Source organism: Ochotona curzoniae, unplaced genomic scaffold (genome assembly GCF_017591425.1).
Source record: "Ochotona curzoniae isolate NIBS_2020 unplaced genomic scaffold, NIBS_Ocur_1.0 scaffold_3208, whole genome shotgun sequence".
Taxonomy (NCBI): Eukaryota; Metazoa; Chordata; class Mammalia; order Lagomorpha; family Ochotonidae; genus Ochotona; species Ochotona curzoniae.
Genome location: NW_024467106.1, coordinates 45,728,779 through 45,753,768, shown reverse-complemented (window position 1 = coordinate 45,753,768; position 24,990 = coordinate 45,728,779). Strand labels below are relative to the sequence as shown.

General features: G+C 36.8%; 1 protein-coding gene across 1 annotated transcript in view; it reads left to right on the top strand.

Moving 5' to 3' along the window:
* CCDC171 (coiled-coil domain containing 171) overlaps positions 1-24,990 on the top strand; it is a 301,385-nt gene that overhangs the window by 96,356 nt on the left and 180,039 nt on the right. Inside the window, exons 12-16 of the mRNA XM_041004524.1 lie at positions 10,296-10,402; positions 12,119-12,208; positions 13,127-13,327; positions 17,063-17,230; positions 18,793-18,981. Of these exons, the coding sequence (XP_040860458.1) occupies positions 10,296-10,402; positions 12,119-12,208; positions 13,127-13,327; positions 17,063-17,230; positions 18,793-18,981 (755 nt within the window). The remainder of the gene's footprint in view (positions 1-10,295; positions 10,403-12,118; positions 12,209-13,126; positions 13,328-17,062; positions 17,231-18,792; positions 18,982-24,990) is intronic.

Here is a 24,990-nt window from a genome sequence, read left to right as displayed (position 1 = left end):
TTTCGTTGGGAGTCCATCTTTGATTTGGAAGTAGAAAGGCATACTGCATTGTAACTTCACATCTGGGTATGATCGTCTCCATTACAGCATCACTATACTTTTCCCTCAAACAAGAAGCCACGAAACAGATTCAACAACAGGAATGAAGTTAAAACAAAAAAATTTACAGCACCATGGAGTAAACAATATGCTACTGAATAACCCATGTATTTTTTTGTGTTTTTTTTTTTTATTAATTGTATTGCATTATGTGACACAGTGTTATGGGCACTGGGATTCCCCCCACCCCTCCCCGAGCCCTCTCCCTATTGTGGATTTCTCCACCTTGTTGCATTACCACAGTTCAAATTCAGTCGTGGTTCTTTCATTTAACCCATGTATTGATGAAGAAATGAAAAACACAAAAGCTTCTTGGGTAAAATGCTTCTTTATAAAGAGTTCTACAAGTCAGAGAAGAATTTGATAAGAAAAAAGAAACTCTTTGGAAGGAGTGAAAATAAAAACAAAAACACCAGAACACATGGATTCCAACAAAAGCAGTATGGAAAGGGTTATTGATCTTACAGTTTCCATGACTAGAGAACATACAGTATTTGTTCTTTTGACTTATTTCACCGAGAATAATGGTCTCTAGTTGAGACCATATAGTTGCAGATGGTATAATTTCATTTTATTAAATGGCTGAGTAGTATTCCACGGAGTAGATGTACCACATTTTCTTTAACCACTCTTCTTTGGATGGGCATCTGGGTAGTTTCCATGTCTTTGCTAAAGCCAAAGTAAACAAAAGGGGTCAAACCATTTTTAATAATCCCTGGATGACCAAGCAAGTCTTTGGTGCATTCTCTGTCCTACTTGTGTGTGACCATGTTTGCTATAATCTCAAATGAGAAGAGGGACCCTGTAAAAGGAAGAACAACAATAAAAAAGCATTCTAGTAACTTATTTGTATGTCTGTATGTGCTTAGCTGTACTGTAAGTAGTTGGTTTGTATGAGATATTTAAGAAGGCCAAAGAGAAAAGGTTTCTCTTTATCTCCCTTTTTTTGTGTACGAAGTTGAAGTTCATTTATTTATTTTTGGCTTGTTTGGTGTATGTGTGAAACAATGTTGTGCAACAATGAAAATGAATTTTACTTTACTGTTGTAACAAGAAAATTGAAATGAATTAAAAAAATTTTAAAACATTTGTAGATCTTTCTAAATGAGAAACCAGAATGAATAGTTCTGTAAATTTGGTGGCTTTGCATAAGTAGAATCACAAAGTATTTGTACTTTTTGTGAGTGACTTATTTTCTTAGCATATTATCTTCAAAGTTTATCTATGTTTTAGCAGGTGACAGGGATTTTCTAAGTTTTTTGATATTGAGGTAATACACAATTGTGTGTAATATATCGCATTTTGTGTATCCATTTATTTGATGATGGATGTTTTGATTTCTTTCACCCTTGGCTATTGTGAATAATGCTGCTATGAACATGGAATTACAAATAACTCCGAAAGACCCTGTTTTCAAACATTTTGAATATGTGCCAAGAGGCAGGATCCTTGTTGCATTCACTTTGTCGTTCATGGATGACTGATAGTTGTCCTGTGGAACTGCTCTTTCTTACTGACAGTTTCCCCTTGATAAGCATGTACACAGTGTATCTCCCTTACTTTTTGATTTCCTGGCAAGAGGCACTCCAACAGGACAGGTGTGGAACCATTGCTGCCTCCATTGCTGAAAGCGGTTCTTTCTTGGACGTGATGACATAGACCAAGCACTAGAACTTAATCCTTGCATCTACCTGTTTCTGTACCCCTCTCCAGTTTCCTTTATTCCCTTCACTCCAGTAATCACTGTTCTACATTCAGATTGACTTTGTTTGTTCCCACTAATGACAAAAAAGTGCAAGTGAATAGATTCTTGTTTTTCAGTATCTTATTTCATTTAACATGATTACCTCTATTTCAGCTTATTTTGTTGCAAATAATACATCAGTTTAAAGTGGCTGAATAGTATTCCATTATGTAGATGTACCATTTTATCAATTTTTTTAATTGAAAGGCTTAAAGGTTGATTTTATATCTTACCTATTATAAATATTATAGCAATAAGCATTGAGGTGTAGGCATTTCTTAGTATGTACTTGTATTTACTTTGTGTATATATATATAAATGAATCTGTTATATATGTATATATATCTAGAGGTGGGATAGTTGGATCATATGGCAGATCTCCTTTTAGTACTTTTTAAAAAATATTTATTTTATTTTTTAAAATGTAGTGTTAGGGAGGGAGAGATCTTCCATACACCAATCCACTCAGGGCTGGGCCAGGCTGAAGCAAGCAGAAGAGAACTTCTGTCAAGTCTCTGAAATGGGTACAAGGGTCCATGTATTTGGGATATCCTCTGCTGCTTTCCCTGGCTATTAGCAGGGAGCTGGACCGGAAGTAGCATAGCCAGGAGTAGAACCTTAACGTAGATGATACTGACATCATAGATGGTGGCTTAACTCATTATACCAGCTTCTCCTTTAGGTTTTTAGTTTCCTACTGTTCTCTATAATGAGTGCATTAATTTATATCCCTACCAAAGGATTCCCTTTTCTCACTGTCACCAGCATTTATTACTATTTTAAAAAATTTTGATAATAGCCATTTTAATTGCAATGAGATTATAGTCTTATTCTTTTTTGATATTCTAATGAAATCTGTTAAGTTTTAACTATTAAAACATTGACTATTAATTTCATTTATGTTACATAAAACATTAGAAAATTTGCCATATAAAATAATGATTTGGTTGGTAAGAATTAGAGAGGGGGCTGTACACGATAGCTTACTGGCTAAATCCTCGCCTTGCGTCTTTCTGGGATCTTACATGGATGTTGATTATTGTCCTAACTGTTCCATTTCACTTCCAGCTCCCGGTCTGTGGCCCAGGAAATTAGTAGAGAATTGGTACAAACCCTTCAAACCCTGTACTATCATGGGAGACCTGGAAAAGCTCCTGACTCCTGGCTTTGGATCAGCTTAGCTCTGGCCATTGTGGCCATCTGGGGACTGAACCAGTGAATGGAAGATTTTTCCCTCTATTTCTCTTTGTCTCTTTAAATCTGACTTTCCAACAAAAGCAAATAGATCTTTAAAAAGTTAAAAAAAAGAAACAAAAAAGGGGAGTGGAAGAGGGGCTGGCATTTTGGCACAGTGGATTAAGCTGCCACCTGCTATCTGGTGTTACATATTGGAGCCCCAGTTCACATCTCAACTGCTCTATGTCTGTTTTTTAATTTTTAATTTTTAAAATTATTTTCCTTGATGCAATTTTATAACTCTAGGAATTCCTTCCCCATTGCACCTCCCCTTTCTCCCTCACTGCCCCTCCCCACTCTTTTCCCCATATATATTTATACATATTTAAAAAATTTTTGTTTTTCATGATATAGTTTCATAAGCCCAGGGATATCCCCTCCCAGCCTCTGCTTTTCTCTCTCCTCCACTGTTTTCATCCATATAATTACAATAGTACAGTTCTTCAGCAACAGTTACAAGCCCACTGTTCTGCTCTTTAAGTGTATCATGACATTGTAGCTGTAGAGAATGATAGTCTAGCATTCTATTGTCATTGGGAGTCCTTTTATTCAGGAGCAGAGCTGCATACTACAGTGTGTCTTTACTTCCTGGTATGCTAGTCTCCATTATACAGTTCCTCTAGGTAAATATTTGTATATGCATGTTTACCTAAATATTTATTTAGCTTATATTTTGCATGGAGTTTGCCTTCTATCAGAGAGAACATATGGTATTTGTCCCTTTGTGATTGGCTTATTTCTCTGAGCATAATGACCTCTAGTTTGGACCATTTGGTTGCAAATGGCAAAATATCATTCTTGTTAATGGCTGAGTAGTAATCCATAGAATAAATGTTTCACAGTTTCTTTATCCATTCTTCTTTTGATGGATATTTGGGTTGTTCCATGTCTATTTTATTGTGGATTGTGTGCTGTAAACACAAGGTTGTATGTCACTTTCTCATATGTAGGCTTCATGTCCTTTGTATATATTCCCAGAAATGGGATAGCTGGGTTGAACAGTAGATCAATTTTCAGCTCTCTGAGAACTCTCCATATTGACTTCCATAGTGGCTACACCAGGCTACACTTTCAGTCTCATTCTAATTTGAAGTGTATCTTCCTGGTGACTAATGGTATTTGTTTTTCATAAATTTGTTGACCATTCGAGAAGGGTCTAACTATTTGCCCAGTTTTATTTTTGCTTACTTAAAAGAGATTTATTTATTTGAAAGGCAGAGTACAGAAGAGGAGGAGTCAGAGGAAGAGAGATCTTACATCTTCTGGTTCACTTTTCAGATGTTCACAACAGCCAGTGATGGACCAAACTGAAGTTAGGACCCTTGAATACCATCCTTATTTACCACGTGGGTGGGACAAACCCAAGTACGTGGGTCATCTTCCTTTGCTTCCCAGGCAGGTTAACAGGGAACTAAAGCTAGAGAAGTAGAGAAGTAGAGCAGCTAGCGCTTGAGCTGGCAGCATCTCAACTGGAGACGAAATCTTCTGTACCACATTGCAGGCCCCGTAACTATTTTAAAATTTGATTATTAATTTTTTGTGCTACCCAATTCTTTTCATTCCCTATATAATCTGAATATTAACCTTTTGTCAGATGAATAGCTTGCAGATAGTTTCTGTTACTCTGACAGTTGTCTCTCTACTCTGTTAATAGTTTCCTTTTTCAGGCTAGAAGTTTTTAAATTTAGTGTGTTCTTATATATCTGTTTTTTGATTTTGTTGTTTATACTCTTGGAGTCTTGTTTTAAAAAAAAATCATTGCCCATACTGATAGTTTGAAGCACTCCCCCCTAAGTTTTCTTGTAGTAGTAGTTTCATGGTTTCAGGTTTTACATTTAGGTAGTAGTGTCAGGTTGTAATCCAGTTTTCCCTAGCATCATTTATTGAAAAAACTATCCTTTCTCCACCTTCACTGTTTGTCTTTGCTATTAGTGATTTTGATATTGAGCATGGGTGGTGACCTTGCCAGCCTGGTGAGGGTAAGTCCATGCTGCTGAACTGACACATTGCCTCCATTCTTTCTCCCATGACTCCTTTATGCTGCTAAGTAGACACAGAAGGTTGAGGAAAACACCAGCTGATGTCCATGGTTTGCTTCATCTTGCCTTCCTGATTATTATTCTCTACTGAGGTTGCCTGGGGTACAGCACTCACATTGGAACTAGTCTTATATCCATGTTCTTTTCAAGTTTCTGACCATTCAACCCAACCATTAGATGCTATTCATTAACTGAAATGTACTTGTAACTTCACTCATCTCACTAGGCAATGACAGTCAAGTTCACAAGGTCCTGCTTACCTGAACATATTCTGATCAGCACTTTCCTTTACAACTACCTAAGTGGGGCTATTAGTAATACTGCAGCTTACTTTTGTGTGGTATCAGCATGTCATACTCAACCATCTGTAAACCAGACTAATTTTCCTAGATTTAGTTAGGTGATCCTAAGGAACTTTCCATTTTTTTTTTAAGAGACAAGAAGGAATCTATCAATAATAGTTCCTATAGGGATCTGGTCTACTTGCTCATGCACATTAGTTATGCCCTTAGGACTTGCTCAAACCAGTGCTGGGTCAATTTTATTTGATGTGCTCAAATTTATGAATTGGTAGGGCAGCCAATAGCTTTTATGATGGACTACCTGAGGTTATATGGTGCATTTTTGGCAACGTAATCACGTAATCAGGATCTGTTGAGGACCAGTGCGGAGTTCAAAGCCAGGTTTCAAGGAGAGAATAGTTAGCTGTCAAAAATGATTTCCTTTGCATCTAAACCTGTAGTTTTTTACTAAGATTCATTTCAAATCTGTAGTTTATACTTTGATTCATATCTGGTGAGGACTGTGTACATCTTTCAAAATAAATTTTGTATTTGGTTTAAATTTGAAAGGTAGAATTATAGAGAGAAAAAGAACAATCTTCCATCTGCTAGTTAATTCCTCAAATGCCTGCCATAGCAAGGGCTGGGCTGGGTTGAACCAGGAGCTGGGAGCTTCATCTGTATCTCCCACGTGGGAGAAGGGGCCCAGGAACTTGAACTGCCATCTGCTGCCTTTGCAGGCCTTGGCAGGGAGCTGTTGGGACTTGAACTAGCACTCTTATGGGATGTTGCAACCATGGGTGGTGGCTCAGCTTGGTATATCATGGTGAAACCCCCATGTGTATATGTTGAAATCAACTAGTTCCAACTTTCTGCTTATTATGTGCAGTTTGAATTATATTACCTTTGTTAGAGAGCTTAATGCAACTTGTGATATTTTGCTGGCATGGAAAACTAATCAGTGTGTTTACAGTATGCAGTACTGATAGCTGGTTAGAACTTTGAGATGGGCAACAAAGGGTGTATTGCTGGCTCTATCATCTGAATGAAATTGTTTTTGATAGCCTTTTATAAAAGGATAGAAAAGCTTTATTCCATTTGGCAGGAAATTTTACTTGTTCTACCACAAAAGTATATCTTTATCCATAACTACAATTGGAATAATGTGATTATTCTTACAGTAATTTACTATAATTTCTTAAGATCCATCTTTGTTTGGAACAGGCCTAAATAAATGAGCTAGATGCTAATGGTGGTAGGAATCACTATTTTTTTTTTATGGCTCAAGTTTATTTGTGAAGCACTTATTTCTATAATTTCTCCAGGAAGTTTGCATTACTTTTGAATTATTTATCATTTCAGTAGGTAATGGTTCTGTTGAGATGAACTTGGCTTCCTCTACTTGATTGTCCTGTGTGGTATCGCTTACTCTATGGATCAGGCAATCAAGTTGGACCTTGTGTTAATTGTCATGTTTGTCCTTTCTATCTGTGCTTTCTAAACTGGGGAGGTAACTTTGGGGTGAATTCAAGTACCTGCTCGAAGCTCTGGTGAGAGACCTTATCAATTAATCTTCCAACCTCTGTAAACTCTTACTTTCACTGTTGAATCACAGATCACAGTAGTATCTATCTATCTATCTAGTATCCATCCATCCATCTATCTATCTATACATATACCTTTTTAAAAAGCATTGAATCTTTTGTTTTGTTGCTTTCCTACATTCCTGCATCTCTTTTTTCCCCCACTACATTGTTTCTTAACAATTCTTTCTTTTGGCATCTTGCCGGAAATCAGTAGGTAGGAGAGTGGTTGAGAAGGTGGATGAATAAAAGCACTTCATTAATTAGCACTTACTGTTTCTGCTGTGCAGGTATATATTACTGAGTCAATAGTGCCAGTTTGTAAAGCAGTGCTTTTTATGATTCATGTGAACAAGATTTAACTTTTGAGATTTTCTAAAAGGAAACATTTGAATAGATGGTCTGGAACCTTTTCTTTTACCTTACCCCCTCCCAAATATTGTCTTTAACCTCAACTTTATTCCTGAACTTGAAATCCAAGTAAGTTATGTGAATATCCTAAAAGTATCCCAAATTCAGCATATTCAAATTGTACTCATTTCTTAGTCCCTGAAACTCATGCAGACTCTTTTTGGAATTAGTATGATCAATCCTAATACCAAATTAATATGTAAAATAGAAAACTGTGAGTCACTGTATCTTTTGTTCTTATAGAACTCAGTTTGGGGCTTCATATGGATGGCAGGTACCCCACTGTTTAAGCCATTACCTACTTCAGGATTCACATTTGAAGGAACCTGGACCAGGAATGGGACTGGGACGCAAACATAAGCAGTTACAGGAGGTGGCAGCCCACGTGGTGCCGTAATACCTGTGCCGAATGCTCACCCCTTAATGTCTTTGTTCAGTGGATAGGCAGCAGAGAGGGAATTCTTGCATTTGCTGGGTCATTCCTCAAATGCCCGCATGGATCACAGGTGGGGTTGAAGGCAGGACCTGGAAATTCAATCCAGGTTTTCCAGGTGCAAGGCAAGGACTCAACTGCTGGAAACATTGTGTTGCCTCCTAGGGTCTGCTTTCATAGGAAGTTGGAATTGTGAGCCATAGGTTTAAATCTAGGAACTCTGAAGTGGAATATGGGTGTCGTAACCAATGTCTCAATAGGTAGGCCAAATGCCTGCCTCTAGGAGTGTTCATAGTCCATTGTTTTCGGGGCTATAGTATAGTGCACAGAATGTTACTTGGTTAAGACAAATTAAAATTTTAAATTAAATGAGTCAATAAGGTTCTTATTCCTGAGTGGTCTTTCTCTCTTTGTAACCATTTTGTCTTGCTGTTTCTTTTTACAATGGTTCTGGGTAATATATACACTATTTATTTCACTGGGACTTTATTATGTAAACATTTTCAGGGTGGAACACCTTATTTTATGTAGAATTCATGAATATGTATATGAGTCAGTCTGGAGACTACATTTTGTTTCCTCACTGCTTAAATACTTGTGTTAAAGTGATTTTATTCTTTTGAATTTCTGAGAGGAAATGTTCTCTATTATTGTAAAGGCCAGCAGATTTCCTGAGTGTCCTTGAATGATTTATTCATGGCCTACTTGTACAGCAGCAAAAGAAAAGAATTATACATTACATTTTTAAATCTTGTGTGGAAGTAATTTTTAAAAATATATTTGATAAGACCTTTAATCAAAATTTTAATGAGTTGTCTTTCTAAGTCACAGTCATTAAAAAGGTTGTGGTGTCTCCTCCATTGTCATGTCTCAGAGCCGTGTACTTTTTTTGCCCTTGTTGTAATATGTATATGTAATATGTTTTCATCTTACTTTTGGTTCTTAAGTTAAATATTCTTGTCTTTAAGAAAATCCAAATTGTGCTCCTAATTAAGACTGTAAAACATTTTCTCCAGGGTTAAAACACCATTATCACCATACTCTGAGATGTATATAGCATTGATGTATGAATAGGTGAATAAAGTTGTATGTGCGCATGAGTATAGAACATGTATGAATAAAGTTAACCGAGAATGTCCATTACCTTATTTTTCTTTATTCTTACTTTTTTTCTGCATCTCTGTCAAGTTTCAGTGACTGAATACGGAAGGATGGATGAATGATCTGATAGTGATTTTGAAATGACTAGATTGTGAAATAATGGGGAGAAATTGTAATAGCAAGTGAAAAGCTTTTTTGATGTGAGGATTTTCAAATTTCCTACTGTATTTTAAAGATTTATTCATTTTTTATTGTAAGGTCAGATATGCAGAGAGGAGGCAATACAAAGAGGAAGATCTTATGTGTGCTGATTTATTCCCCAAGTGGCGGCAATGGCCAGAGCTGAGCTGATCCAAAGCCAGGAGCCTGGGGCATCTTCTGGGTCTCCCACATGTGTGCAGGGTCCCAAGACCTTGGGTCATCCTGACTGCTTTCTCAGGCCACAAGCAGGGAGCTGGATGGGATGTAGGCGGAAGGGATTAGAATCGGCGTCCATATGGGATCCTGGTGTGTGCACAGCAAGGGCTTTAACCACTAGGCTATCGCGCCAGGTCTTTTTAAATTTTTTCCTAGCACTTAAAGAGTAGTACAGTCAGTATTGAGTTTAAAGCATGCTTGAAACCCCATTTTTGATTTTGATAAATTTTGGAATAATGTTTGGAGTTATATTTGACCCTGTGACCTTGAATAGCTCTGCCAGTTATGGCCCAACTTAAAGCACTTTGAGGGCATGCCATGAAAACACACGTATTTTTACAGTAAGTATCGGTTTTAGGGGTTTTAATTGAAGCATGATGTGCAGTATGTAAACAGTAGTATTGCTATTGTTTATTTCATACTGATAATTTGAGAGTTTTGAGAAGTGAAGGTTATTTCTAAGTATAAGAGAAAGTTAAATACTCTGGGATTCAGAAGTTTTTATTTAAGCAAAATACTATATCATGAAAGACTTGACTGATGAAAAACACAAAAACTAGAGTTAAGTGTATGTGACTCTTCCAAAGGATGTTAGTATAGACTGCTCGTTTCATTTCTGAATAATAGGTATATGAAATACTGCAGTTACAATGGCAAAACAACAACCTAATAAAAAGCAAAAACATAACAACTGGTTTCAACTGTCATGTGTATTTTGATAAGGTACAAAGTAGCCACGACATATTAGGAACTTTGATTTAATTCCTTGTTTTAAAAGGTTATTTGACACTTGGCTACTCAGCAGTACTGGTAAACTTGGAGAATAAGATCTTACCCGTTGTTTCACATCTTTTCAGCTCTTCCTAATTAGAATATCGGTGTTACTGTTTGCTTAGCTTTTGCTCCTCTGTCGCTGTAAGGGTATTTTTTCATGCTATTTTTTTTCTCTAGGCATCCACAAGGACAACGATAAACCTCCCAGCTTCTCTGCTGTCCTTGAGACTTTAAGGCGTACCTTGACAGATTACCAGAACAAGCTGGAAGATGCATCTAATGAGGTAAGACTTGCACTGTTTGGCTCCACACATATAGCCTTCGGCCTGTGCCAGTATGTATCCTCTGCTTGTTGCAAAGGTCAAAAAGATTGGGAATGTTGAATTGACAGCTTCACAGATACCAGACATAATAAATTGTCTGTCACAGTTCTTTCTTGAAGTGTAGCCTAAAGTCGTGTCTCACTTCAGTTTTTCTGACTCTTCAGGCACAATACTGTAGACTCGTTTTGCTGGTCTTCATAATTTACCTATTTTATTTTGATAGAAAAGAACTGCAAGTCATTTAAATGAATGTCTCGTATTTAAATGTCAGTATGTTTTATCATGTTTGAAATTAGTTAGTAGAAATTTAGATTTTGTCAGTATTTTAGTTCACGATTTCTGTCAATTTTTTTTTAATAAAGAGAAATTAATATTCTCTAAAGGGAGTAAAGTGTTGTTAGAAGTTTTTACAAACAAATATCTGTTTGATGTAGGCTGGAAGCTTTTAGTTGGCTGATTTTAAAAGCTCTTCCTCTGTCATCTCATTTGTATTGCTTAATGTGTGGGTTGATAATTTTCATGGGTATTACAATGTTTTATGAATTCATGCTTTAAAAATTGATGAGTTTGTTTAGTTACAATTTGTCAAATTAGCATATGAAATAATTACAGTAAACACAGTTAGCAAAACAACCAACAGATTGCTTGAGCCAAAGGCAAGTCACATAGCATGGAATTTTGTGTGCATCCTTCTGTTTATCCCTTTTTTTTCATATACTAAAAAGACCATGAAACTGTTAGAGAAGGGGTTTATTTTAGCTTAGTTTGTTGTGATGAACAGAGAAAGTAATGTGGGTCGTCTTCATATTTTCAGTAACAAAATCACATAAAGGAAAGTGACCATAGAATTACATTTCTATGAAGAACAAATATTGCTACGTTTTTGTCAGCGAGACGAGGCAAGCTGTATTGTCAGTGGTTTGTGACGCTCTTCCGAGGCCTGCTTTTGGAAGCTGCGGGGTAACCAGGAACACATTCCCCACAGCGAGCTGTTATTTGGGGGGATGGATGTCACATGATCCTCTGCACAGTTGAAAAGTCGACTCAGCAGGCTTTGGCTTAGTAATGCGCTTTGTTGTGAACCAGTGCCAGAGACAGCAGTGGGGAGACCGAGGGGGTGGCTGCAAAGAAAGCAAAAAGAACAGTCTGACAGAAAGAAGAATGAACTGTCAGAGAAAATAAATCACAGGCGGTGCAGGACCAACTGATGACCTGCCACAGGCCTTCCCAGTAGGACTGCGTGTGACCGACCCTGAAGTTGTCATATGGAGAGAAGAGACCAGAGAATACCCTCCCGATGCAGAGAAAGAACCGGCTCTGGCCCTGTTCTTTCTTCTTTCCTTATCGATGCCACTGCTCTTGGCATTTTGGTCCACTAGGATTTTAAGAATAAAGTTATATTTGTTCACAGTAAGAATACAAGCCTTATCCAGACATCTGGTAACAAGGCAGTGCCATCGCTGACATTTTAAGGTTGAATGTTTTCTTTTCTGTTTAGCAATGTGAGCCTGTGACAGACACTGCATTACACAACCAAAAGAAATCTTTTTCACAACTCTTGATGACTACTGAAAAATTTGAATTTAAGTAGTTGCATAAAAAGCATTTGAAGTTTAGATTTGAGTTACCCATGCTTGAAAATTTTTGAAAAGTTACTTGTATATATTTTTCCATCAGCTAAACAGTATGAGTGACACAAAGGAAAAGGTGTCTAACGAGCTTGATTCTAGCAGACAGAAGATTGAGTCTCATACTAAAAGTATAAAGGTATTATAACTTATATTACTAGTTTTTTCCTTTTCTATTCGGCAAATGTAATTACCTTTGTATTATTTTAAGTTAATATAACTGAAAGTAGATCTAACTGTTACGGTATGTTTGTATACTATTTTAATTTTTATTATTTATTAAAGTGATGAGTTATTTTTATTAAAATGATTGAAAATTCAGTTAAGGGGAGAAATTCATTTTCTAGATTTAATGATATAGATTTAAAGAATGATTTAAGAGTTAATGTTAAGCTCAGATACATTTTAAATATATTTTGCTATAACACATCTGTGTTTGGGCTCAGTTTTTTTATATCCTATTAGGATGGAGCCATTGTTTTTATGTATCATGTTTGGTAGTGTGTTGAGACCAAACTTGGCTAAGGTCCAGAGTAATAGTTCAGTTTATTTTATATGCTGGTTTTATGTACTACATCTTTGCAAAATTATGTTGTTGGAATGGTGTTGATTCATGTTGTGTTTTTTTATGGCCACTCATTTAGAATTTAAGACTCATGAGTACCTACTTCAGAATGTTATTAAGGTTGATAATGTCATTGAAAGCTACATGTCCTTACATTAAATTTCAAAGGTTTATTTAAAAATGTTCTTTAAATATTTAAACTTTTGCGCTATCAATTTTGAAAATTATAAATGGATTGAAAGGAAAACCTCCTTCAATCAGAGTTTTGGAGTAAACTATTCAAACTTAACACATTTTCTCATGTCTGAGATAAGATTTTATACTTTGAACACACATTCCGCAAAGATACGTTAGTGCCTGGTATTGTTAACAAGTGCTTGCTTCGGAGATTCTTGTGTATTACAGATTTAAAGTTTTCCTCATGCATCCTGTTTCTGTGCCCCCTACTCCCTTCTCGGAGGCCTTCCCACAATCTCTTCCTTTCTTCAACAGGAGCTTCAGGATAAACTGGCCGATGTCAACAAAGAGTTAAGTCATTCACGCACCAAGTGCGCAGACCGTGAGGCTTTAATAGGCACCTTAAAAGTGGAACTACAAAATGTGCTACACTGTTGGGAGAAAGAAAAGGCGCGGGCAGCCCAGTCTGAAAGTGACCTGCAGAAGCTTTCCCAGGCTTCCCGTAAGGACACTGAGGTATCACCTGAGGCCAGGTCACTGTCAGTAAAGACCCCCCCATTTGATACATTTACATCTACCAGGTGGCTGTTTTCACCTGTATTTGATTTAATTGAGAAAATCTGTCTGAACGCAGTATTTTGAAATGTTCCTGAAAGCAGAGAAATCAGCAGCTTCCTTTGTGTTACCTTTGTGTGGTCAGGGAAATGTAACAGTTTAACCCTTTTGTGTTTTAGACAACTAGTTTTCTTGACTATTCGGAACCATCATGTTAACAAGTGGTTCCTAACAGTGCTTTGGAGTAACTTGTTGGCCATTGACAGATTTTTTTTTCCTTTATTTTAGTAGTTGTGTACCTTGATACAGTGGCAACAGTGTGCCTTTTGTCATTGGATAGACCTGGACTTGGCTTTTCAATTTACAGACAGCATGGCTGCAAACAGTCCATACAGCTTAGCTTTTTTTTTTACCTGGTTTGGGATTTGCAAAACAGGAATATCATTAATCACTTTTTAAAATGTTATAACAAAAATTTGTGTTCTTTATGAGCTTGTGTGAGTAGAAATGTTTATTTGTACTTTCTTTTACCCAATGGGATATAGAACTAGTCTAGCTAGTGTAACTGGTTTATCTAAGTTTTCTTGCATATTGAGTTCATTACTATAGCAAATAAGAACATTAGTGCCAAGAGAGTGAAAAGGAAACATTCTTTCTGCTCTTCTCACAATCTGGGATTTAAATTGTGTCCACATGAAGGGGTTGGGATTGTTCTGCACACCAGATAATGATTAAAGTGAAGGAAACTAAAAGCCTGACAGTATTGTAACGTGAGCTTGTCTACAGCATTGTGGTTGGGCTCAACATGTGTGAATTGATTCTGGACCTTGGGATTCTCTTTGCATGCCAAACGGATGATTATCATGCTTGCTTTATCACAGCACAAGCAAAAAGGGCATAATGGTGACACAGTCAAGGATCCTTGACAGCAGGCTTCCTTGAGGATGAATGTGGTCATTGGGCAAATGTGGAGGAGGAATATTCCAGTGCCTAAATATTACATTTTGGTTAGACACATTTAATAAGATTTCAAAATATTTCAACCTAGTTAAAAATGCAGAAGTCATCTCTCACTGCTTATAAAAAGACTGAGCATATTTATGAATTTGATTTCTTAATTCAGTTTGTGGTGGTAGCTACATTTTTCATCCTTTTCGAGTTCAATTTGTGTATAGTGTTTGGGAAAAAGTGAAGAGTGGTGGCACAGAAGGTAAATGAAAGATATATAGTTTTATTTGTGATATATATATATGTATATATATATAAAAGCTTTTTTCAGTTTCTTTTTTTTAAGGTTTATTTATTTTTATTGGAAAGGAAGATTTACACAGCAAAGGAGAGACAGTTAACCATCTGGTTCACTCTCAGATTGCTGCAGTGGCCGGATGAGCTGAGCCAGGAGTCTCTTTTGTCTCCAACTGGGTCAGCATCACCAGGAGTTGAGCTATTCTCCGCTACTTTCCCGGGATACAAGTAGGGAGCTAGATTGAAAGCGGAGTGACTGGGACATGCAGCAGCAGCACTCATGTGAGGAGCTGGCCCCTAAAGGTGGAGAACTAGCCTATTGAGCAATGATGCTGGCCCTTCGCACAGTGTGTAATTATACAACCTTTGCAAATGCTGTGTTCAGTTCTTGTACTTAGAAGAATTTTTTTGTTTCATCCTGACATTTTTTTCTTTTGAAACTTTCTGTTCTTGTTGATATATTAAAAAAATCTTGAGGCAACTTGTTTTATCCACATAGAGCATTCATTTTGTAGTTTCACAGTTACATTGTCTTTAGATTCTATGGTTTGGGATGTTATAGGTGAAACACCTTATAAAAAGAACCATTTCACAAGTTATTAAGTCCTCTGCATGTGTTTAAGATGGGATCAACGTTAACCTGAGTTTTGTAGGATAGTAAATATTCCTGTGTTATTTCACAATGAATTTCTTAGTCATTATAGTGATAATATACAGTTTTATTTTTTAATTAAAAACGATATCAGACATAAAAGTGTACATGTTTATGGGGACTATATGATGTTGTAGTATATGTGCATATTGTGCAATATCCATTTAGAGGCTAATATACTTTGTTTAAATTTTGAATTTTATGATACATTTCCATACAGTTTGGAATTTCCCTACTCACTCCAGGATAATATACTGTCAAAGAACTTTTTTTTAAAAGATTTATTTTATTTTTTATTGGAAAGGCGGATATACAGAGAGGAGAGACAGAGAGGAAGGTCTTCCGTCCGATGATTCACTCTCCAAGGGAGCGCAACGGCTGGAGCTGAGCCAATCTGAAGCCAGGAGCCTCTTCTGGGCCTCCCACGCGGGTGCAGGGTCCCAAAGCTTTGGGCTGTCCTCCACTGCTTTCCCAGGCCACAAACAGGGAGCTGGATGGGAAGCGGGGCTGCCGGGATTAGAACCGGCGTCCATATGGGATCCTGGGCGTGCAAGGCGAGGACCTTAACCACTTGCGCCAGGCCCAAAGAACTTTGTTTTTACATGTCTAATTAGTTTTGAAAATATGTCATGGGCAGCTATATCTATTTTTTTTGCCTTTGTAATATTTAAACACCTCCAAATGCCCAGTGTGACAAATACTGTATGAACTAAGTAGGGAAAGCAAAGGAATTTGTCTTCCATAGCTTTCATATCATTGTATACTTTGCCTAAGGAGCTTGGAATAGATTTCCTACAAGTGGTAAGTCAGTTGTATTCTGGAGGAAGAGAAGTAATTGTGTACATGTAAAATACACTTATTGGTATAATTTTTTCTTCATCATAGTTGAATAGCTAGCTCTCTATATATGTATCCATATATATATTTAAACTTAAATAACATCTGCTTTCACCAATGTAAATGCGAATTACATCAGAAAGATTTAGGAACAACTAGTCCAGAAACATTTTTTTGCGACTCAGGGAGCTTAGGCCTGGCAGGTGCTCAGTCAAATCTCATACTCAGCAGCAGAACTGGGTCAGAACTAGGGCTTACTGGCTTCTATGCTTCAGATTTCGGTTTTGAATGCCAGCTGTAAGCAATTTCAAGGATTCTTTCTGCTGTTTAGTTGTTAATGTGTGTGTCTATGTGCCATGCAAGAGGCAGTATTCTGAGAATTAAGTATTTTAAACCTTTTCTAGTTTTTGTTAATAAGATTTCTTTATTTTTTACCTAAAAGTCAGAGTTAGAGAGAGAAAATGAGACACAGAGAGAAAGATCTTCTGTCTGCTGGTTTACTCCTTAAATGGTTCCAATGGCCAGAGCTGAGCTGGTCTGTAACTTGGAGCCAGGAGCTTCGTCTGGTTGTCCCACATAGGTGCAGGTGCCTTGAGGAATCCTCCACTGCTTTCTCAGGCCATAAGCAGGATCTGGATCAAAAATAGAGCAGCTGGGATAAGAATGGGTGCCCATAGGGATGCTGAAACTCCAGCAGGATGATTAGCCCTCTAAGCCATTGTGCTGGCCCCTTTTCTAGATATTAAACATAATTTCTTCATTATTTGTGGTATAAATGGGACCCTTACCAAAGTTCAAGAAAAATGTATATTATGAAAAAACCGTATATAGATTTCAAAAATTTTTTTGTACTCCAATAAACTGTTAACTCAATTTTCCATGCACTTTTTGAGGTACCCTCATCTGTTTTATTTCTTGCAATGTTTATGTATAGGAACCAGTTTTTTCTTATTTCATTACAGGAGAAACTAACCTTCCTTCACACTCTGTATCAGCACTTGGTAGCAGGCTGTGTGCTCATAAAACAACCAGAAGGCATGCTGGATAAATTCTCCTGGTCTGAGCTTTGTGCGGTTTTGCAGGAGAATGTTGATGCCCTGATTGCAGACCTCAACAGGGCTAATGAGAAGGTAACTGTCCTGAGGCACCAGATACCTCCATTAAATCCAGTGACATTTGTCCACATCACAGTATCATTAAGAGGGGCTGACATTCATCTTATTTCAAAAAGAATTTGGGTGTTAATAATTCAATACCATTAATTATGGCTTGTCTACAACTCAGTTTGATGCCATTGCTGTGGGCATGTAAATGTGACTGAAGTCTGTATGAAGTCTCTAAGCTCCACTTTCTGTGCAGGACATGCTAATACTACTAGCCAGTATTAGCCACAGGGACCTAATTAAAAGAAAATAAATTAATCTTACTGATGAAGCAATTCAAAGAACTTAGTCATTTACATTAATAAAGCAAGTCTTTATGTTAGCATAAAATGGAAACAAGATTCAGTTATTCAAAAACATGATTTTAAAATTCTTTGCTTAAGAAATATAAGGTGTTGTTTTCAAAGCACTTAGAGAATTTTCATTTACATGTTTATGACTAGTTTCTTGAAATACAACAAACTATATATTGGAAAACTCATCCCATGATTTAGAACGTAGGAGGTACATTTTGTAGGAGAAAACAGTGGAATTTTACAGTCCTTTACTATTTCACAAACCTATCAATACAGTCTTTCAAGCAGAAAAAAAAAAAGCTTAAAACGTGATTTGGCTATAGAAAATGAAAATGACTTAGCAGATCAACAAATGCCACTGGTAAAAATACTGAATCTTATACTCGATTTGTTGCACTTACTGGAATTGCATTAGGTGATTTGGTTTCCAGGTCTTAGTTATAGTGACATCTGCTCTTAACGTGGCAAGAAAAGAAAGACTGTTTTGTTAAACAGTTAAGAAGAATCGGTTAAACTATTAGCATGGCGTTTGGACCCAGTTGTAGGGGGGATTGAGCATTTTTGCCTTAGTCTTGTTGGCAAACACAACTATAGGCACTAACAATAGAGTTGAGTAGCAGAATTGAGAAATGAGGGATGAATTGTGAGAAGCACAGAGCTGCCGTTCCTGATTGTGGTTGTGCATATAGTAGATTGAAAATCAGTGATGATTAAAACAAGTGTTTTAACTCTGAGATGGCATTATGTTTTGAACAGTTTTCGTAATTTTGGAGTACTATTAGTTGTCACACAATTCAGGATAGAAAGGTTTTTTCCTCTAGTGTTTGTAAAACTGGAATAATCTGCTTTTTGTATGTAGAATGATTTCAAATTTGTAAATTTCACTTAAATACTTCCATTTCCTTTGAAGGATTTGAATAGCCTTAGCACATTCTAGAAGTAAGAATTTCTTGCTTAATCTTCTTAGTAAAATAGTAAAACTGATTATAGAATGAGTAGCTTTATTACAGAACAGAATAAAAATGTTATCAAAGTACACAGATGATAGAATTTTCTGCTAAAATATATATGCTGTAAGTTCATATTTATTTACCTACACTTAAGAATGTTGCATAATCTTATATAATCTAAAGGTGTAAAATACAGTAGAGAATTTTGGGTGTTTTTTGGGCAGGTGATACTAAGAAATGGTATGTTGATGTGTATCATTTTCTTACACATTTCTCCGTATAGATAAGCCATCTAGAGTATATTTGTAAGAACAAGTCCGACACCATGAGGGAGCTTCAGCAGACTCAGGAAGATACCTTTCACAAAGTGGCAGAGCAGATCAAAGCCCAGGAGAGCTGCTGGAACAAGCAGAAGAAGGAGCTGGAGCTGCAGTACTCTGAACTCCTCCTGGAGGTGCAGAAGAGGGCACAGGTACACCCCCACACCCGGAGTAACCCTCTTACGTGGTTTTTTTTTCGTCCCAATGCAAATAAGTTGAGAACTTCTTGGGAACCCTGCGAAACTGACGTACGAACATAGTGTGCAAACATTCATGCATATGTAGACACACAAGCGTATGTGTTTGTATGGAGAAATAACCTTTTACTTAAGTTTCATTAAAAACAGTTGAACATCTGCTTTTGAATTAATTGATGAACTTGGATTTCCTTTATTTTTAAATTAAACATTAGGAGATTTGGTAAGATACAAACATTATTTCTGTTGGTGTAGATATTTACTCTTTTGTCCAGTTTACTGAATCTGTGGGAGTTTCTGTGTGAGTCATCCTTTTATTCCTTTTGGTATTAAAATTTGTTATACCAATAACATCTTCTAGGAACACTACATAAGTTATAGAACTTGATGCAAAATTACTAACCATACAGTGTATGCTTTTGTTGGATTCACTGAGAGTGGAAGTTATGGGCAGTTAACATAACCATATTTTTTTCCCAAGAAAATTATTATCAACAAACTGTCATTCCTGCCCAATAAGGAATAATATAATGATGGCGCATAGTTTTTTTGGTATTGAATTTATTATTGTTCCCAAGATAGGACACTTAGAACAGAGGTTGTATATTTTTCCTGTGGTTGATGCAATACCTAATCTTTTTTTTTTCATTTTTTCCTGGTTATTATTGCTAAGTTCCATTAAAAAAATCATTAAGAAGCAGCATGTAAATGTATCTGCTGTTAACTGGTTTCAGAATTCTTAAAATGAGACACTTTATATTAAGGACTCTATAAAGAACTTACACTTTTCTCTGAATTTGAATGAATCAAAATGCTCTCTAAAAGTAATGGTTGTAAATTATATGTAGATATTGTGTGGTATGCTCTGCATTTTCTGTGGCTGAAGTAAAAGACTTGAGCAATTTATGCTTTATGTGTGATATTAACATACAGGGAAGCATGCAAATGGTAGGTATTCATTTTTTTGGTCGGTATAAATATCTGTAAATCATTACTCCATCTAAGACTTGAACATTGTCATGACCATAGGGGGTTCCCTTATTTTTTTTTCTTCACTCCATTTTTCTGTTCTTTTTATTTTAAAGATTTATTTTATTTTTATTGTAAAGTCAGGTTTGCACATAAGGAAGATCTTCTGTGTGCTGGTTCACTCCCCAAGTGGCAGCAGTGGCTGGTGCTAAGCCGATCTGAATCCAGGAGCTTCTTTTGCGTCTTCCTTGTGGCCTCATAATCCCATAGCTTTGGGCCACTCTTGACTGTTTTCCCAGGCCAAGAGCAGGAAGCTGGATGGGAAGTGGAGCAGCTGGGGTATGCATTGGGGTCCATATGGGATTCTGGTGCATGCAAGGCCGGGACTTTGGCAACTAGGCTACTGCATCGGGCCCTCAGTCCATTTTCACTTCATGGGGACTCATTGTTCTAATGCTCATCATTATAGATGTGTGTCACCTTCTTTTGAATTTCACATAAGTGGAACCATTTCAGTATGTAATCTTTGGTGGTTGGCTTATTTCCAATAGCGTTAATATTTGGAACATATTGTCATTCGTGTTGTGGGATGTATCAGTATTTCATGCTTCTTTATGGTTGAATAGTAGATTGAAGACTAATGGATAGTCAAATTGTTTCCACTCTTGGACTATTGACGTAAAACTGTTATTATACAAGTTTTTTGTCAACATGTTTCCATTTCTCTTTGTTAATTACTCAGAGTAAGTAACCAGATCCTAGAATAGATATGTGTTTTTAATAAACTATTGAGGGTTTTTCTAAAATAACCGTGTTATATTTATATTTTCCCATAGGCAACATATTTTCATTGTTCTCTGTCCTCTTCAGCAGTTGGTATTGCTTTTACATTTTCATTCTTTATTTTAAGGTTTATTTTAAAAATTTATTTGAAAAACAGAGTGCAAGAAAAAAGAGAGATAAAGAGAGAAAGAGAGAGGGACTGATTTTCCATCTGTTGATTGACTCCTCAAGTTGCTGCAACAGTTAGGTCTGAAACAGGTCAAATCCAGGGGCAAGAAACTCCACCTGGGTCTCAAGTTAACTGAAATCTCCTGCTCTGCCTTTTTAGACTGATTAGCAGGAAGCCAGGTTAGAAGTGAAACAGCTAGGATGTGAACCAGCAATTTCAAATGGGATGTTGACAAGACAAGCAGTGGTTTAACTTACTGTGCCACAATACTGGTCCAATTTTTTTTTTAAAGATTTATTTTTTATTATTTTTTATTGGAAAGGCGGATATACAGAGAGGAGAGACAGAGAGGAAAGTCTTCCAACCGATGATTCACTCCCCAAGTGAGCGCAACAGCCGATGCTATGCTGATCCGAAGCCAGGAGCCTCTTCTGGGTCTCCCACGCGGGTGCAGGGTCCCAAAGCTTTGGGCCGTCCTCAACTGCTTTCCCAGGCCACAGGCAGGGAGCTGGAAGGGAAGCGGGGCTGCCGGGACTAGAATCGGCGCCCATATGGGATCCTGGGCGTGCAAGGCGAGGACCTTAACCACTTGCGCCACTGTGCGCTGGGCCCAGTCCAATATTTTTAATTTTAGTCTTTATATGGGTTTTAAAATATTTTCATTTTGATTTTATGTTTTCTTCATGATTAAGAATGGGAATACACTTTTCATAAGCTCATTCATTGTGTATCTTCCTTTATAATGATAGCTCTTCAAGTGTTTGTCCATTTAATAAACTGGGGTGTGTGTGTGTTTAAATTGGTCTTGACAGGTATTTAAAAAATTGTGTATTTGAAAGTCAAAGTTGCAGAAAGAAGGGGAGGAAGGGAGGAAGGTAAAAAGGGAGGTATTGAGGGAGGGAGGGAGGGAAGAAGAGAAAGAGAGAGAGAGAGAGAAGAAAGAGAAAGACAGAATCTTCCATTTGCCGATGTGCTGCAATGGCCAGCGCCGGGCCAGGTTGAAGCCAGGAGCCAAGAACTTAATCTGAGTCTCATGTGTGGGTAGCAGGAACCTGAGCACTGGCCTATCTTCTACTGCTTTCCCAGATCATCAGTGGGAGCTGGATCAGAAATGGAGCCACCGGGACTGGGATGCTTGCATTGAAGGCAGCAGTTTTACCTGCTGTTTCACAATGCGGGCCCAGATGTTTGTGTTTTATTGTTGGTTTGTAGAAGTTCCTCTTATATCCTGTGTACACACCTTTTACACAGGCTGTTCAACTTAAAACTTTTCAGATTTACAATGGGAATGACAGTGATGCATATTAAGTCAGAAGTGTGTTTCATTTTCTCCTGGGTGATGCAGTAAATAGTCCCTTGTGTTTCTGGGAAGTAGTGGTAAATGGTAGCTATGGGGTCATGGGGGCGAGTAACTGATATTTTAATTGCAGTGCATTGTTAACTTACGATTTCTTCTAGATTCAGTAGACTAAATTTTGACTCACAGTATTTTCAGCTATGGTAGATTTATTGGGATATAACTGCATTATCAGTTGAGAAGCATCTGTAACTGCATCACTTTTACTTTTCCTAGTCTTTCACATATATGTTCATTAATAATTTTTTGAAGATCACAAGCTTTGCAGTTTTGATGAAATCAAATATATGGATTTTTTTGTTAGCTGTTTTTCTGTGCTAGGTAATATTTAAATACACCACAAATGTGGAGATAGTTTTAATTCCTCCTAGTAGTGTTATAGGTTAAGCTTTCCTGGTGATCCTCTTCAAGTTAATTTTTGTGTATGATAGGTGGTGGCTTGGGTTCGTTTCCCCTTCTTCCTCCAACTCTTCCTGCACTCAGCCTTTGCCTCTTGGTAAAAAAACACCTTCATGTGTGAACCACAGCTGTGTCCGTCTGTGTACTTAAGCCTTTCCAAAGTTCATGTAAATGGAATCATCAAGTATGTTGCAGTGTAGACTAGGTTTATTTCAAATAATAAAGTGAATTTGCGATTTGTTCACATTGGGCTCTCAGTTTATTAGTTTCGTTTTATACTGCTGGATAATCTATTATACATAAGGATATTTCAAAGCATTCATGTAAAATAAAAATAAAAGATGTATTTTGGATGCAAAAAATGAAATTTGTGCATACAGGCTTTCCAAAAGCTGGTGCAAAGTGTATATTGGGAAAAAATTGTGCTTAGATTTAAGACATTTTTTTCCATGAGCATTTTGAAATACCTTCCTAATGCTCACTTTATTCAGATAATTGCTGATGGCCTTAGAGTTGTTTTGGTGAAGGTCTGATGTATGATTTGAGGTCCATTTAAAAAAATACTTATTTTTTATTTGAGAGGTAGATTTTTTACAGGGAAGGAGATGCAGAGAGAGACACAGATATCTTTTATCTGCTGGCTCACTCCCCAAATGGCTTCACTGGCTGAAGCTGAACTGATCTGATAGTGGGAGCCAGGAGCTGCTCGTAGGCCTCCCACATGGGAACAGGGGCCCGGCGACTTGAGCCTTCCTCTCCTATGCTCCCAGCAGGAGTTGGATTGGAAGTGGAACAGCCAGGGCTTGAACAGACACCTATATGATACATTGGTGCCACAAGTTGAGGATTATTTTGAATTGCCACCACACCTGTCCCCTACCCCCACTTCTTTCTTTATTTTTTAGTGTGGGTATCTGGCTATGCCAGTTCCATTTGTTGAAAAGATAGTCTGTTCCCTGTTGAGTTTCTTCTGCACTTTGGTTAAAAATCAGTCACTGTGTTTCTGTAAGTTATTTCTGGACTACTCTGTTCCATTTAAGTGCCTATCAGCTTTTCAATATGTACTGATTTAATTACTGTTGCCTTTTTGTAAGTCTTGAAATCAGATAATGTGGGTCTTCCAACTTCTTTCTGTTCCTATCAGAGTCTTGGACTCACTACTTTTATTCTGATACTGTAGGAAGTCACAGAAATTTGCTTTTTTGAAGTTAAGAGAGGATCAGTCATCACAGATGCTAAATACTGGGCTTTGATCGGTGTTTCTGCAGTTGGGAATGTCCATTTTTATTGTTCCTGAAAATAGATTAGTGTTATGTATTGGAATGAATTCTCTGCTATTCATGTATGTATTGGATTTTCATGAAATATAATTGAGTTAGCAGCAATCCAGTTTCTTATATTTGGTAAACTACTATTATAAAACACAAGACCCATTATTTTATATGTTCATGTAATCAATTCGATTTCTGTGCCTCTTCCCCAAAGCTGCAATGCAAATAAAATATTTTCATTTGATGTTATTTAGCACAGTTTTAGAAATTCTATTGATAAAGAGAATGTTCAGTGTCACATGAGCACACTCACTGTAGGAGCCATCTGCTGGAAAACAAAAAACTTCTCTACTTGCACTTTTTAATATTCAGTTATTATAAGAAAACAATTAGTAAAAGACAAGTAGTTAAATTAAAAAAAGAAACCAGTACTTTGATTTAAATTGTGTTTGCCTGGAAAAAAACATAGAAAGATTTTGTGTAAGATGTTGACTGCTTATGTTTAAAAATGATTAAGGTATATTTTTTTAGATAAATGAAAACAAATGAAGATGGCAGCCTGGTTCTGTCTTTGCGGAAGGTAAAGCATTCTAGCGCAGAGGTTGGTTCTTTGTGAATTCAGTGCTCTCGGTGTGCGTGCCTGCTGAAGCTTCTGGGCCAGAAGCCACACTGCATTTCATTTACTTACTTTGTTTTTGTAATCTTAGTACTTCTGTTCTTTTAACTTACTATTTATGCTCTTGCTTGTTTTTCTGTTTGAAAAAATATGAAACTACTGTAGTGAAACAAAAACTTCCTTTCTGTAAGTCAAACGTTTTCACTGTTAGTTAAGTAAGGGAACATCTTTGATGTAATATTTATTGTAACCAGTTTAGATTTATTTGACATTTTAGTAAAATAAAGTGAATTTAGAATGCAGAATAAAGATCAAAAGCATTCAGATTCATCATAATATATTACCTTTTATTCTTCTAATATATTTGCCAAGAAATCTGGATTAGTCATAAAAGTATTAC